At 38.6% G+C, this 16,238-nt stretch overlaps 1 protein-coding gene across 1 annotated transcript in view; it reads left to right on the top strand.

Moving 5' to 3' along the window:
- The window catches only part of GRM1 (glutamate metabotropic receptor 1), a 187,842-nt gene that overhangs the window by 128,810 nt on the left and 42,794 nt on the right, over positions 1-16,238 (top strand). Inside the window, exon 4 of the mRNA XM_069010433.1 lies at positions 15,958-16,204. Coding sequence (XP_068866534.1) covers positions 15,958-16,204 — 247 coding nt within the window. The remainder of the gene's footprint in view (positions 1-15,957; positions 16,205-16,238) is intronic.

Raw genomic sequence — 16,238 nt, 5'->3', positions numbered from 1 at the left:
CAAAACTGATCTCAATTTAATGGGCACCTAGAATGAAGCCCACCGAGGACAACTTGCCTGAAAATATTCTAGTTGCTACCTTTCTTAGTCAAGGCTTTTTTACAGCAGATCAGATGGGAGAGCTGTAGTCTCATTTTATTTCCCAGGCAATGCTACAGGAAGCTTTTAAGGCTTGAAGATGAGGAGGATTAATAATGTGCTTATCTGTGATAAATTGTATTAATTATTCGGAGAAGATATTATGGCCAGGTTTTTGTTCATTTAGTTCTAGCTTTTTGTTTCCATGTTTGGAAAAAAGCAGCTATATTTATCTTACATTTTTTATTTCCAAAAATACTTTTAAACCAGGCTGTCCATCAATATACAATTAAAAAAAAATCTTTCTTCTTTGGGGATCCATAACAAAAAATGAGATCATCATGAAATAAAGGAGAGAAGCAATATACATGTGCCTTTGTAAACAGCATAGAAGACAATTTGCAGAACCATGCATATTACAGCAGCATATGACAAAAGTTTTCTGAATCTACGCCTGCATTTTCCATTTTGGATTTTAACAGTAGAAGTTTGCACCTCTGGGATTAAAAAAATCCTCAGGAAGGTTTGTGACATTCACCCTTCTCCATTACAGGGGTAAACTGATGGTGGTGCTAAGGAAGAGGACACCTGAATCATGCTCCCTTGTGCCTCCTTAGGGCTCCTGCCTCCTGTGCCTAGAGAGAGACAGGGCACTCCTGACTGTTCAGATTGCCATAGATGATTTTAACTTTTATCAGGAGCATGGTGAGGACAAAAGCACACAATTAAAATAAATTGTCTTGTTCCTAGAAATCAATTGTTTGTGCAGGTTGTGCATCAAAACAATTAGCAGAGAGAGAACATTTAACCAAACCAGTAAGTCAGATGACATAACACAAGTATCTGATCTGAACACAAGGCAAACTGCCTTCTGTCAGCATCCCATGTCTTTTATTAGATGATATCTTCCCTCTCCTTTTACCTGTAGGTGGAAAGTTTTAAGTCAGCTTGCAATTTTACAGATTGTCATTACTGGCAGCATTACCCCATAAATACAGGTGCAAAGGAGATGCAGTGGAGGCTAACACATGTAGGCACAGACCCACACACTCACACATGTCTAGCTGCAGCCCAGAGATGCTCTTTGTACACAAGGATATTTTCTGAAAAATAGCCAGTAGAGTTCTTAAAATAAATGGGTTCCTCTTAAAAGACTGTGGACAAGCAGTGGCATAAAGAACAATAAATTATGAGCCTGAGTGGTAAAACCTAAACCATGAAAGCCACAGAATTTCCTAGTCAGAATATGCTGTAGTGGTGGTATACATAGGGAGAATAATCTGATGAACGGTGTGCGCTCTGAAGAGTAGTGCTGCTAGAATAAATCTCTGTTTTCCCACTCATACTGGGGTGTCTGGGGAAGCGCAGAGGTCTGCTTGTGTAGAGAGAGCTAGGGAAAAATGGTAAGATATTGAGGAGGTATCTTTTCAGCTATTTTACTGGCTAGCGCTTGTAGTTCAATGCCTTAGAAAGCCTCGGGCAATCTAGCATTTTAGTAGCTCTAAAATCAGTAACTGTATCAGCTGCAAAGCTAATACCACCAGCAGAAGCAAAGAGGGAGAAATATAGCTCTCGATTCGCCTAAGTTAGAATAGATAAGCCACAGTTAGAAGCTTTCAGAAAGAAACAGACAAGAGATGTTCACGGAAAGGTAGCAGAGCCAAGAGAGGGCGGGGCCTCCCTTGATAATCTCTTTTTTTAGGAGAAGGGGAAAGGGGAGGACTGGGGGCGGACCCGGGGTGAGCGGCCAATCAGACACTGCTAAAGAGTTGGAGTTACATTTGGTTTTGCCCGCGCTTAGAACAAAGGGGTTCAAAGCGCATGGCAGAGGCAAGTGTCTTGGGGAGGGGAAGCTCAGAACAGGTAGCAACAAGATACTGCAGCTAAACTGGGTTGCTGGCTGAGCTAGAAATCCATTGTAGCACGGCAAAGTACTAGACCAGATGATTTCAAAAGGTTTCCTTCAGCAGAGATTTTCGAGATTCATAGAGTAGAAAGTAGCTTTGGAGGAACCCGCAAGTTCAAAGCTTCAATTTAGCTTTGCACTGAGGCTCAGCTCTACAGGAATGAAAAAGCAGGGCTGTTCTCTTCAAAGCAGTAGGACTGTACACATCATGCTATTCAGTGAACTGTCTACTTTCTGCAAAGGCCAGCTTACTCTGCTCCTTTTTCTAGGCTTATTTTGTCTAAAAATTCACATCACGAGGGCCCATTTTCTTGAGCGATCTCAAGTAATTCAGTGTTTTCTGCATTGTCACGTTTGACTATGCCCAGGAAAAAAAGAGGTGGGCTAAAATGAATGCTTTTAAAATTCTTTCAGATCAGAAAGAATTCTGCTTCTGTTTTTCTGTTGAATTTAACATGTGAATACAGATTAGGACCACTTACTTTATCTTCTGATTTACTTAGCTCTAGTTTGCTGCTAATCAGCGATGCATTGTCCTCATGGAGGCATTGTTCAGAAACTCCTAATCTTAGCTTAGCTTTAAGAAGGATAATTTCTGTGATACTGAACACAGCTCTGGACAGATGTCCAGTTAAGGGGAAAATAAAGTAGGTCTTTGTGATCTGCATATTTGTGATTAAATTACTGCATATCGCAAGGGTTACAAGGGAGCATTTGGATCCTCTTAACAATCATTTGAAAATTATGCTTAATTTCACCAAAAACTGCGAGTGTACTCCGTTAAATTATAACATGGCCCAGCTGGTTAGGGTGGCCAAGACCACTTAGCTCCTCTGCTCCAGAGCAGCTGCAGCCTCTGGCTTTGGTCCTGGGAAGCCAGGAGTTTCTCTGGAAGCAACTGCATGGCTGCAGGGCTGCTGTGTCGCCTGGGCCTTGCACATGGGATATCCATCCCATCAGCTGCAGACATGTGGCTCCAGGAAGCCAGTCCTTCAGACAGAGGCTGTCTTGTGTGAGGATACAGACTATTAAAAACAAAACAAAATCCAAAAACCAACAGCAAACTTGACAAAGGAGAAATCTGGAGTAAGCTATATTTCTGCAGAAGTAAGGCACATTGGTGTTCCTATGGATTTGTATTCTGACAGCTAATGCTGGTGGTTTTAATACCACCTTAGCATTAAGAACAGAAGTGAGGAAGAAGTGGTTTGTTCTCTTAGAATAATAAAAAAGAAAAAAAGAAAAGACAGAGAAAGAGAAAAGCAGTAGTACTGGCTGATGGGTGGTACACTGTCAGGCAAGAATCCTGAAGCCCCTCTGAAATCAGTAGTGATTTAAAGCGCAATAAATATTAGATATCTTTCATGGCTGTTTTTCATACTCATGTAGAACCACTGGAATTTAAGATAGGCAAAGACCAGTTATGCCAGCTAGTCTATGTCCTACCATGAGAGGAATATGTGGTCTGTTAATATGAGATTTTGACTCATACCTTTGATGTCCTCAGAATCTCATGCCTGTACACTGACAACCACTGCCACTACTTAGTCATTTACAAATCTAGATCAATGGAGGGAAGAGAGTTTGTCATTTGTTCCATCTTCTGTCTCCATGCCAGACAGGAGCACAGATGAATATGTGTATTTTATTACCATCATCATATTTTTCCACGTGGACTTTTTGTTTTGGGTGTTGCACTGCTGTCAAATATTTAACATACCCTGAGAATGGATTTATTGTTAATTCCTTTGCCCTATTTGGTGATAATATATTCTGTGGTCAATATGAAATTGCTTATTTTCAACTCTGAACCAGCATTTTCTGATGAAAATGCTCAAAATTAGGCTCCTCCAGTGCATGCTCTGAGACCTAGATAAATTGGCCTGATTTTTAAGGGTACTGATATCCCATAATTTCCATGAAAGTCAACAGCAGCAAGAGAAGTTCAGGCATTAATCAAGTCAATTAATTAGGTGCCTGAATATGTATTCAGATTACTAATTTAAGTATTGTAAGGTAGTTAATGCTCTGAAAGCTGCAGCACAATTACTGAGTTCCATCTCTTTCTTTCAGATAAGGTCTCAGGCTTCATATGAAAAGCGTGACACCTGAAATATAATCAGTCCTATTTCCTGAACTTTCCATTTTTCTACCATAGTGTGTTACAATAGGACATCTACAAGGGTATCTGGCCTGACTTTTTTTCTTTTTATTAAGAGTGAAAAGCTTCATTAAAACTAGCCAAATAGCATAAAATCTGCATACGTGTCTTTACATTTGTAAAGGAATTTGATTTTAAGTGTGTTCATTCCTGTCTCATGTAAGAGTAGCAGCAACTTATTATCTGCTAGACTTGTTCCAAATAACTGATCTGTTAAGAATAGTAGTTCTAAATATGTCTTTAATTGAGTGTACGAGTAAGGCTGCAAGATTAAATTGCTACCTGAGGGCGAGGGGAAAGCTGAAGGTTGGGGTTTCTTTCTTTGTAATTGTTTCTCCCCAGGAGTTCAGGTCATGTAGAAAATTGTCTCTGTGGAATCCGGTCCTTAGAGAATCTTGGTGAGGATCCACATGGCACTGGGAGAAGGCTGTAAAGAAAGCAAGAGACAAAGGCAGATCCAAAGTCTCTGCAATAATAACCATATTAAAATAATAATCAGATTAAAATGGTTCCATGAGGCCTTGGGAATATGGACACTTGTTGGACCCTGAGTCTGATAGAGGCTTAGAGACAGTTTATTGTTGAACTCTAACTGACAGAAGAAGCTATGTGAGACACAGTAACAGCAACAAATTAAATTCCCTGCTGTCATATTCCCAAGAAAGGGGACAGAAGAAGAGAAAATAATAAATAACAACAACAATAATAAGAGTACCACCACTCCCCAAAAATAACCCCCCAACAAAACCCCTCCTAAGCCCCAAAAAGAAATTCCAAAGAATCAGTCAAAGAATAAATTGGGACTGGGGTATCATGATGCCAGGTGAGAATATGGCCTCTTACCAGGCTGAGACAGATCAAAAGCCATTCCATTCCATTCCATTCCATTCCATTCCATTCCACTCCACTCCATTCCATTCCACTCCACTCCACTCCATTCCATTCCACTCCATTCCATTCCATTCCATTCCATTCCATTCCATTCCATTCCATTCCATTCCATTCCCCTGTTTGTGAATCTCCATTAAAATAACTGTGCTGCTGACTGAGAGTGAGCTAAATGTGCAAAGACTGAGCCTGACCGTTCAAATGCCTTTGTTGGCATTAAATCTTAGTTAGCTAATGAAATAATAAGATGGATTTCAAATGGTATATTAGGATTTGAAATCAGCGTCTTTGCTGATTACATATACAAACTATTCAATCAAAGAAAAAAATCATCTGGCATATTTTATTCCTGGTTATAGGATGCAATACTAATTTCTAAATAAAATAGGATCTGGGAGATAATATGTTGCTACAGAAGGTAAATAATAATTTCAAATAAGTAAAATAACATGTTGTGGTCATTTTGCAGGCAGACTGCACACAGTCCAGCATTTAAGGAAAAAAAAATTAATCACAGTAATTATTTGTCAAGCTCTCATAATAATTACTCTCTGTTTCAAAAAAAGATGCTAGAATCACCTCACATTGTCTTCTACATTGTTTGTTTCTAGAATGAACACATAATTTAATGTTGCATCCTAACTCTCTGAATTAGTGTAGATTTCTTTTAAGCCTAAACTGTTTCTGACTTGATGAATTCCCAAGTTCAGAATCACTACCAAAGTTTTATTGATTCCCAGTCTAAAGTCTTGCATATCATATTTGAGTATTTGACCATAATAAGCCACTCTATTTCCATGTGATTTCCTGGTCAGTTCCATTAGCCTTCCAATACGTGATCACAGTATTTTAATCAGGGATGAACTTCCATAAGCTAGAATGGCCAAATATTGATTATTTTTATGATCAGAAAGTAGATGAAATATCTTTACAGCTTGCATGCTTCATGATGGAATTAATTCCAAACATTTTTGTTAGAGCGTGCATAAAAATGAGTATTCATCATTTTATTGCATTATGGCATTTTTAAATATACTTCTGTTTTGGCACATGACTGCAGCCATGAAAATAAATACAAAGTCATGTTTCTTTTCAAACCATTTGAACTGATGCTTACTTGAGAGTACAAGATCCAGAAAGTAATTTGTTTCAAATAGGGGCAGTTATTTTCTTCTGTTGTTTTCCAGTCTGTTAATTCCAAAGAACAGGAATTAAGATAATAGCCAAAATGAGGAAATCAATAACGTTAAAACTTAGAATTTTTGGCAGTTTTTTTGTTATGTTGCTTCATTGTTGAACATTCTGTGAATTGTACTTCTCAAGCTGATTTCATTGAAGTACACATACAAATATCACGGGTACAAGTCTTTTTTTTTAATGCTTTGAAGTGGGTTGAGTTTTTTTCACCTTGCACTGAGCTATACTTTGTAGATCCTTCCATTTCTTTTTCATTAAAAACCAGGCTTCACTGCAGAGCTATTTCATCAAGATCATTCCACTAAAAGCTAGGAACAAGGGGATGCAATGCTAAAATTTCCTGCCAAGCCTTTAACAGTTCATAGCAGTGGATGTGTACAGAAGAGGTTTCAAATGCTGGCTTGCAGGCTTGTTTATAAGGGAAAGAATCTCAGCATATCATCCTCATAGGGCCATAAATCCCAGGATTTTTTGTAAAAAAAAAAAATTCTTATGAGGAATTTTAGCCTAGTGGGAAGAAACACAGAGGCTTCAGGCTGTTGTCATCCCCTACAGAAGCTTTATTAGGCTGATGAGCTTCTGTCAAGCCATCTGCTCTAAGTGGATTTCTCCAGACCTGCATTTAACAGCATGTCCACCTGTACATGAATTTCTTGTGGAATCTCTCAGCTTGTTATCCAGTTTCTTGCTCCTTTTCCTGTTGCTGTACGTAGTTTTGTGGACATATATTGCAACTTTTCAACTCTGTGATCAGTTTCTTTCAGCTCTCAATGACAAGAGTTATAAATGCATGGGAACAATCTGTGTAGATTGCAAAACCTTTGGTGGTGGAGAGCTATGCCTTGCCAGGGGCAGCCTAATGAAGGTTCCTGGGGTTCCTCTCCTGGGGTTCCTGGCATGCAGACAGCTGTGCTGTTAGCATGGCCCTTAGGTGATGCATTATATTTCCCTTCAAGTCCTTTCTTTTGCTGCTAAACAACTCAAGAGACAGAGCAGGCAATGCAGATTTATGGAGAAGGGGAAAAGGAACTTTTTCTCCAACACAGGCCTGTTTTTCCCTCACCTGCCTCCCACTCCAATGATGCAATTCTGGCAAAGCCATGCTGGCAATTGCTGCAAAGGCCTCCAGCCTTCCTCCAGTCTCTTCTGAAGGCAGACAGGGGCTGCAGCATTGCACATCAGCTGGGAGAGCTGGTGAATGTGCCATATCTCACCCAGATGTGCCCTGCCTGCTCACCCCTGCATTATTGTGTGGCATCAGGCATGCCCAATCTTCGCATTCACTTAAGGTTGCAGCCAGCCCTAGGAAAACTGACAGTCTTCTCATCCCCTGCTTAGCTTCTCTGGGTCACAGGAAGGAGACACAAGAGGAAATCTTTCTCTGCTCTCTTGGACAAAGACACATTCGAACACGTCTTTATCATCCCCCATAGTGTAAGCATGAGTTATGTGTATTGTCACTTGTTGCCCCTCCTGAAGTCATATAGTTATGTGAGAGTCTGGAATGTCCATGGGAAGAGGCAGAGAGGGCAGAGGAGGGAGCAAGCTTCAGACTCTTGTATCTGTTTAGCAAAGTCTGCAGACTGGGAAATGAAGGAGGAGTTAGATCGGTTTCCTTTTGCTTTGCTCCCAAGTTGTGTGGTGGATGGGTTGTACCCATGAGTTCAGACTTGGCATAGGGCTGGCAGCACTGCTGAGTCCACTTTCTCCTGCCCTGTACTTAGAGACTTTGACACTCCCTCTATATTAATGAGTGAGTCATCGACTTGTACAGTCATTTCTCCTCATAATGCTTCAGCTTCACTGTGGCACTCTTGTATTTGTGTATGCCAGACTTATTCCAGAGTGTTTGATACTAAGCTCTTAAAGCCCTAATGTGCTTACATAACATGATGTGGAGAACCAAGAAAGTAAATTTAATTAAAATCTTTCCTCACTGCTTCTGACACATAGGGAAAGACAAAAGGAAGACACCTCTTTTTGAACACTGGGGAATAATGTAGCATACTCACAAAAGCAGACAAGGAAACTGAAGACACTGGTGGTGTGTGTATAGTATATATAAAATGGGAACTAATCTTCCAAGGTTTAGGTGTTAGATATCTGAAATGAGGGAGAACCTGTACCTTGATGGCTGAATTCACTCTTTCTGGTTTCTTTTAGCCATGGAGTTGACATCTGTAAAATATATGCTGGTAAAAATAAGTTAAAAAACCCAAATCCTTTTAAATTCAATATAAACTTTATTCCAAGAGAAGAAATTTCATCAGTGATTTGACTAAATTTGCTAGTGATAAAAAATAACCCCTTGTATACAAACATTGCTGCAATCAATGTCTGTCATCCTGTTAATGCCTTAGAGAATTCTAGTGCAAATTTTTGAGGAGCTTTTGCTGAACACCCAGCTTTCAAATGGGTGTTTCTCTTCTCTCTAGTTTCATACAAGAATAGAAGTACACTAATCCCAGTTAAAAACAACATTCACCAGATGTAACAAAGCAGTAGTATCTGAGAGTCTTTCAGATTTTACCATGCTCAGAAAATAGCAGGGTATCTCACTGGTAACTGTAATTGTATCCTAGCTTTTCAGGGAAAAATACATCAAATGTAATTGCATGAATTGAATCTCTTTGCTTGGGGAAATAAAAACCATTTGAAGAATGGAAGCAAAACCTTTCTGATTTAATGACATCCTGAAAACAAAGTCTGAAACCCTGTGAACTCCGTTTATTGCTTCATGAGTACTGTAAGATGTCAAATGTTTTTCAGCATGTTTTGAAATCTGGTGTAGAACCCACATATTATAAGCTATTCCTTCCTTTTGGCTGCTCCTGTGAAAGCTCTGCTTCCTCTCTTCTTGTCAAAAAGTGGAGAAACTTGCAGTTCTAGATAGAGAAATGCATTATTTCCTATAGAGTGGTGACATGATGCTCAGGGGGAAGTTAAGGAAATATCTCTTTTCTTATCTAACAATAATACATCTTTCCTCAGCCTTACCTTACAAATAAAGGAGCTCTGTCCAGTCAAACAAGTAGTTCACATACAGTGGGAATTGAGTTACCTGTTTCATCTTGTGCCTTTTTGATAGCTCTATCCTCCATGTATGTGACCCTTGTAAGGGATTTCTCCTCTCTTTCACTGTATTTAGCTGCCTCTTGGACTTGCCTCCCTGCTGCAAAGATACAGACATCAAAGTAGGAAGTGAATTGCACATATCCTGTTCTGGTTGAAAACAGTCTAGTAACTGGTTTCCTGGGAGCAGAAGCCATAAAAGAAACAGTAATTTACCATGATGGGATCATTTGTTGTAGGTTGAATGAAACATTTTATTATGGTCTGTGAGAATGTGAGAAATTTTTAAGCCTATCAATTCTCTCTCATGAAAATTGCAAATGTTTTTTTAATTGAGAATGAAGCAAAGCCTTGTTTTTTCTGATCATCTTTTGGCTTGGAAAATATGCTTCGCCCCCAGATAAGTTTTCCACAGATTGTTGGTGGTCACATTAGCATGCACATAGAGACAGCAATGTCATTGAGACAGCCCACGACAGGTGGAACCTGTGGCCCTCATCCACAACTGCTTGTTTTGGTCACCAAATAATATCTCCCGGCCTTTGCCTCATAGGAAGACAGCTACAGCTTGAATTGCCTTTGAAAACAGGCAGTTACATAAGAAAATAAAACTTCAGAATTTCTTGTTACTGTATATTTGATTGTGGGCTGGAAGAGGTTTTTGGATGTTTTCATATAGAATAAATTACTTTTTTCCTGTGACTTATTTTTGGATATAATGAGTACAGTAGCATGAGCAAAAATTCACTTTTTACCCTCAAGATGTGCACATTTCATTCAGCCATACAATATTAATTATCAGAATGTATTTGTTAACAAACAGGTGATATGGAGAGAAGAAAACAAAAGATGCACAGGTTTTAAACACACCATCGTTGTACTTATCACACTTAGAGACATTATAATCTCTTATTCATTTTGCAGTGCCTTGAAGTGAAATTTGTTAAATAATTTTATTGTTATCTTTGAAGTTAGATAATGTAAAAAGATGCTATAAATTGAATATGAGAGGGAGTGAACTGGCAATATTTCTAAAACATCTGAATCAATAATGCCAAATGAGTTAAAACAAATGAACCTCTTTGGAAAAATTATTTTATACAATCATAGTTTGGCATGGTTCTCAGAGGATTAGCCATCATTGAATGTTCCCATGTGCGGAGAGATAAGCCAGGGAAGAAGAATGACCTGTCTGAACAGAGATCTTTGGCTGGAACCCAGGTCAAAAACGGAGAGTTTATGGTGTTTGAGTGAAGGGGCAAGCAACTCAAAAGGACTACAAGGATTTCATGAGGTTATGCAGGGAGAAAATTAGAAGCGCCAAAGCCCAACTAGGACCCAATCTAGCTATCATAAAAGATATTAAAGGGTTTAGTGGTGGACTTGGCAGTGTCAGGTTAATGGTTGGGCTCAATGATCTTAAAATTATTTTTAAACATAAATTATTCTATATTTCTAAATAAAATTAAAAATTAAAATTTTCAAGGGATTGGTGACAACACAGAAATGTAGAATTGGTTACATTTTCTCTCCTATGTATACAAAGATAAAACCATAACTAAATACTTAACCGTCTAACTAAAACTGCTCCAATTTTTCTAATAGCCAAATATCCTCAAAGTTTACAAAAATCACCATTAACTAAGTTTCTTCATCACCATTAATGTGTCATTTAGTTTCCAGAATAATCTTTAGTTCTTACCTTTAGGGTCCCAGATTTAAAATGACTGGTCAGTTCAAAAATGCTGACCTCCTGCCCTGCTCCTTGCAAGATCCTATGACACAAATTTGCTGTGGTTGAAGTTTGCAGGTCTTCTATAGCATGAGACACTGTAAGATATGTGACTTCCATTGTTTTGCAAGGACATGCTATGACACCAGCACATTTCTGCACAAACCTGCACAGAGGAAGATGTGGAAATTTTCTCAGAGCTGCTGGGGGTTCTTTTGTTTCGTTGGAGTTTTCTTAATTCAGTTTTGTTGGGCCTGACCAGAGTTAAAGCAGGTTGTTAAGGGCTTTGTCCAAATGGTTCCAACTGCTGACAGGCTTGAAACATTGACCAGCTCTCTAGGCAGCCTCTTCCAGTGTTTGGCCACCCTGTGGTAAAGGCAGTGTATGTTGGGACTGAAGGGGAGCATAAGAAACCTGCCTCCACAATTTGTCCAACACATATGGACATTTGCTATATGCGTGGGTACTGCTCTACCAGTTCATACATGGCATTTTTTGGGGGGAGCCCTATTTACTCCTTCGCATATGCAACCCGAGTATGGGAGATTAATTTTATTTCATTTCATTTTCCCAATGAAATTTTGCCCCAATTGTCCTTCCAGAATATATTTTTTTTTTGCATTAGTTACCAACCATCACCATTGAATGCAACCATCACTCATGTTGTAACTTGCAACAAAGACAAAAATCTCATTTGGCCTACCCATGAAGCATGGCAATTCTGGAAAGGACCACTACAAATAAAGAAGGCAATATATACAATATTTAATACCTTCATACCTCTGTCAGGACCACCTGAAAAGAAGATAGTTTTCATACAGTTGCTAACTTTTTATGTGACCCTAAATATTCAGCAGGTGACCGTAGGAAACCATAAAACTGTCTGCCTATTCCACATGAAATATTACCCTTTATAACAATATTGCTGAAGAGATTTTGGCTTTTTAAACTAATCAGGAGTCATCTGTGAACAGACTGTGTTCTTTATCAAATGTCTGTGTTTGCTCAAAATTTGCCAACTGGCTAGGTATTCATCAGATTCCCCAACGAAAATGTTTTTACATTTCTTTCCATCACAAATTCTCTCCTGGCCTAACCTTTCTGAGGACTGCAAACGAGTAACTGCAGACTGCACTCCTTGATGCTGAGTTTTATATTGAATATGAAGAGACATCTCCTAAATTTACTTTTACAGGAAAGGTAACTCATGTCTTGCCATAATTCCAATAGCATATTTTTTCTTTATTTCAGTTTGTCAAGTGGGATTTGCAAAATACGCTCTCTGCTCTCAAGAGCTGGCTTCACAGCAAAAGCACTAAACTAAAATCATGGCTGCTTCACACTCTGATCCTTCTAAGGACGTAGCTGAAGCTAGTAGTAGTTAGCTGTGAGCTGTGCATTATAGTAAATGGAAAGATTAACAGTGAGTTTCATGAAAATTTGGACTGTTTTCTCTTCCTTCCTTCCTTCCCCCTGTACTGGGGTATCACTTTTAGCACTATTGGGAGCATTTTTCAGTTGTGTGCAGCCAGGATGTGGTGTCTGGTTTTTTGTTGGGTCTTGTTTGTTGTTTTTTTTTTCTTTTCCTTTCCAGTTAGTAGTGTATGTGTGTATATGCCCTCGTCCTCCAAGATGTACTGACAGGAAAAAAGGCTAAAATCAAAACTGTGATAAAAAAAAAAATGACCCAGACTACTGAGAAGCTGTTAAACTTGAATTATTAAAGGAAGATTTGCATTACATCCAATACAAAATTAAGTAAGTTTGATATTTAGGACACCTGAATTCTTCAAGGTCATCCAAAAATTAATGGTCTAATTTGAGTGACTTCAATTAATCCAGTACTCATATGACTTAAGGCTTACAATTTTTCTTTGCTTAGTAAAAGCTAAAGTCTCAAAAAAAATTTAAAAAAATAAAAAAAAAAGGAAGAAGGAAGACAGCTAACAAAATATTTTTCTATTAGTCTTTGTAGATCAATGATATTTTCTTCCAAGGGCTGAGAAACAAAGAAAAAATAAAAGCTTCACTGCTCAGAGTTCTGCTTTGCTCTTTATTACATTTCAAAGACTTACTGAGGCAAAATACAACTTATAGAGAAGCCCCATGACAAATATAGTAAAATTCTTGCATTTATCGAAAACTTGCCTTATGAAAACCTAAGTAACATTGTTTTGTCTCTGGCTGAATGCAATTACATGTTTTCTTTTGTTCTAAAAACATACACATTTCTTACTGATTGTCTTGAGTGAATTTTACAAATTCAAATGCATAATGTATTGATGACATAACAATGAAAATGAAATAAGTGGATTTTGACTCTAGGAAGTCATGTTTAGGGAAAGAATGACTTCTCATTCTGGATTTACCGGAAAATATCTTATTTATATATAGGGATTTTTACATTGTTGACTGGGAGACAATTCATTCAGACAATTCTCACGTTGCTATCCACTACAATACAATTATTTCTAGAGGTGACATTAAGGCAGTCACCTCTGCAGTGTGGGACTATGTGCTTGCAACCTTAATTTAGGTGTTCATTCCAAAATAGTCAAAAGCAAATCCTTCCACCGTCAAATATTTATTCTCTTTGTAAGTATGCATATTATATTGAAATATGATAATCCAAAGCATGTTTTGCTGAGTGAATACATACTTAAGGGAAATGGCCTCTTTTTAAACATTGGCAAGCGCTGTTACATTTCATTTTCTACCTCCAGCAGCAACATGAAGGCTTGCCTCAGGAAACACACAGATGCTATCCTTTTCTCCTGCAAGCCTTACTGATGTTTATGCTCCTTTTTTTAAACTAATTAAAAAGGAAGATCTGAGATAAACTTTCAGGTTCAAAAGAGTAGACTGTGAGTGCTGTGCATTATCTGTTTTTGTGATCTCTTCTGCAACCCGCTGCCCAGAAGCTTCACAAGAGAGGACTGCTGTGCCAAGCCCAGGTTCTTTCTGTCTTTCATTCACTTAGGAACCAAGAACAATTTCATCTTCTAGCTACACGAAAGCAGAATCGGTGATAAATTCACAGTGTGCTAATCCTATGGGACAAATCAGCTGATAAAACACACCAACAGATACTTTGAGGCTATATATTAACATATACAGGCATACAGATGTCTAGGCTATGCTGTACAGATGCGAGGGTGCACATGCACAGGTGCACTTTCTGCTTCCCTGGGTAAATGTTCTGTCATCTTGCATATAAGGTTTTTATTCTTTCTGTGTTTCTCAGCACGAATCTGAAAGGTGTTGGTTTCATGATTGGTGGTGGGTGATTTGAATGGGAGCTGTGAACCTTCTCTCACAAAGAAAGAGGCAGATACCTTGCCTCTGGAAAGAATTTCTTCAGCTGCTCCTTGCTTGGTGGTGCTGGTGGTGAATATATAACAGTGAGAAGCACATGAACTCATTCAGTCAGATTATGCTATATTCACAAAGCATTTTAAATTCACCAACACATCTGTTTGCTATGTTCAGCTCATCTGCAAAATAGTTACCGAGGCAAAATTTTCTTGCCCAGCTGCAATGCAACCCAGAGAAAAAAAGATAGACATCCCTGCATTTGGGATTTCTGCTGTCAGAGAATTCAGTGAATTCCCAGCTGAAATTTCTGAGTTTTAGGCCAAAGAAACTGAGAAGACCTACCAAATTAGAGCCTTTTCCAGTGACAAATGTAAGGACAGTCTTCATGGTTTGCTTTGAAAGCCATATCATATATACATTAGAGTAAGGAACTATTTTTTAACTTGAAAGTTTTAGTGAACTTGTAGATTTTTACCTCCTTTCATCATATTAAAATAACAAATATCTTCTTCAGCCTGGATTCAAGGAGTGACAGTTAACACCTAGTCTCTCACACATCCTACTTCCCTGGTATACACAAGGTGTTACTGAGACAAAATAACAGAGACTGGATTGCAATTGCCTGCTAAACATCGAGTAACGTGGGAGGCCTGCAGATAAAAGCGACTTGCAGTTTGGAGTATATTGTGACTGAATGACTAGGGAAAAGACAGAAAACAAGGAGGTTCCTTACCTCCAGCTGCCTCAGGACTAAGCAGCACAGGTCTGCAGTGCCTTGGGGATGGCGCTGGCAGTGTTCTGCAGCAGTTTGGCTGGCAGATGGCAAGCAGGGCGCAGCCCGGGACCCAGCGGGGTCTGATGGGAAGTGCAGACGAAAAACAGCACCCTCTGACAGTGCCGGCCCACCTGCAGGTCAGAGGGAAAACCTACGTGTAGAGAAAACCTTCACTGCCACATTGTTTCTGATCAGAGAAAGGAGACTTCAATGTCCGCTCAGGCTGCAGTTACACAAAATCAGTACAACAAACTTTGGCTGACTTTCTGTAGCAGTCGCGTATCTACTACTACTTTTAATTAAAATGACTCTTTCTGATAACTCAAGAAGTGATGCTGATTTACACTGTTTACTTGTTAACACTGAAAGGGACATTGCTATCTTGATCCTCAAAAACATGAGATTTTAAAGAAAAAAAACTTCAAATGTAAAAAAAGTCAAATTTGCAAGGAAATCACTTTTATAAATACTTCCAGCTGAAATCTGGCTTCTTGATAAACCTTCCTTAAAATAAAGAATATTGTGGAATGACATGCAAAAATTCAAAAAATAATAAACAAACTATGACAACTTGATTAAATGGATGTTTTCTCATGGAGCATTTAACTTTCAGTGAATTCAAGATTTCTGGGGTAGTGGTGGGGAAGCATTTTATTTATTTATTTATTTATTTATTTATTTATTTATTCTAAATCCCTGACTGGAACCTTGCTTATGCCTCTAAAGCTTTATCAGAGAAATAAGGAAATCTCTTTTTATGTGTCATTGCTTTTTCATATTTTCATGTCATTTCATCTTTGTTTCTAACAACACTTTTTTTCTTACTGTTGTAGGCAATGAGAGCCTAGAAGAAAATTATGTGCAGGACAGTAAAATGGGATTTGTCATCAATGCTATATACGCTATGGCTTACGGGCTACAAAATATGCATCATTCCCTTTGCCCTGGACACGTTGGACTGTGTGATGCTATGAAGCCAATTGACGGCAGCAAGCTCTTGGAGTTCCTCCTCAAATCCTCATTCATTGGTGTTTCTGGAGAAGAAGTTTGGTTTGATGAAAAGGGAGATGCTCCTGGAAGGTAAAGAGGTTTCATCCCTACTAATTAAACCAGA

The sequence above is a fragment of the Aphelocoma coerulescens genome, chromosome 3 (genome assembly GCF_041296385.1).
Source record: "Aphelocoma coerulescens isolate FSJ_1873_10779 chromosome 3, UR_Acoe_1.0, whole genome shotgun sequence".
NCBI classification, from domain to species: Eukaryota; Metazoa; Chordata; class Aves; order Passeriformes; family Corvidae; genus Aphelocoma; species Aphelocoma coerulescens.
The sequence above is the reverse complement of the archived record's forward strand: the minus strand, read 5'-3'. Positions and strand labels throughout refer to the sequence as shown.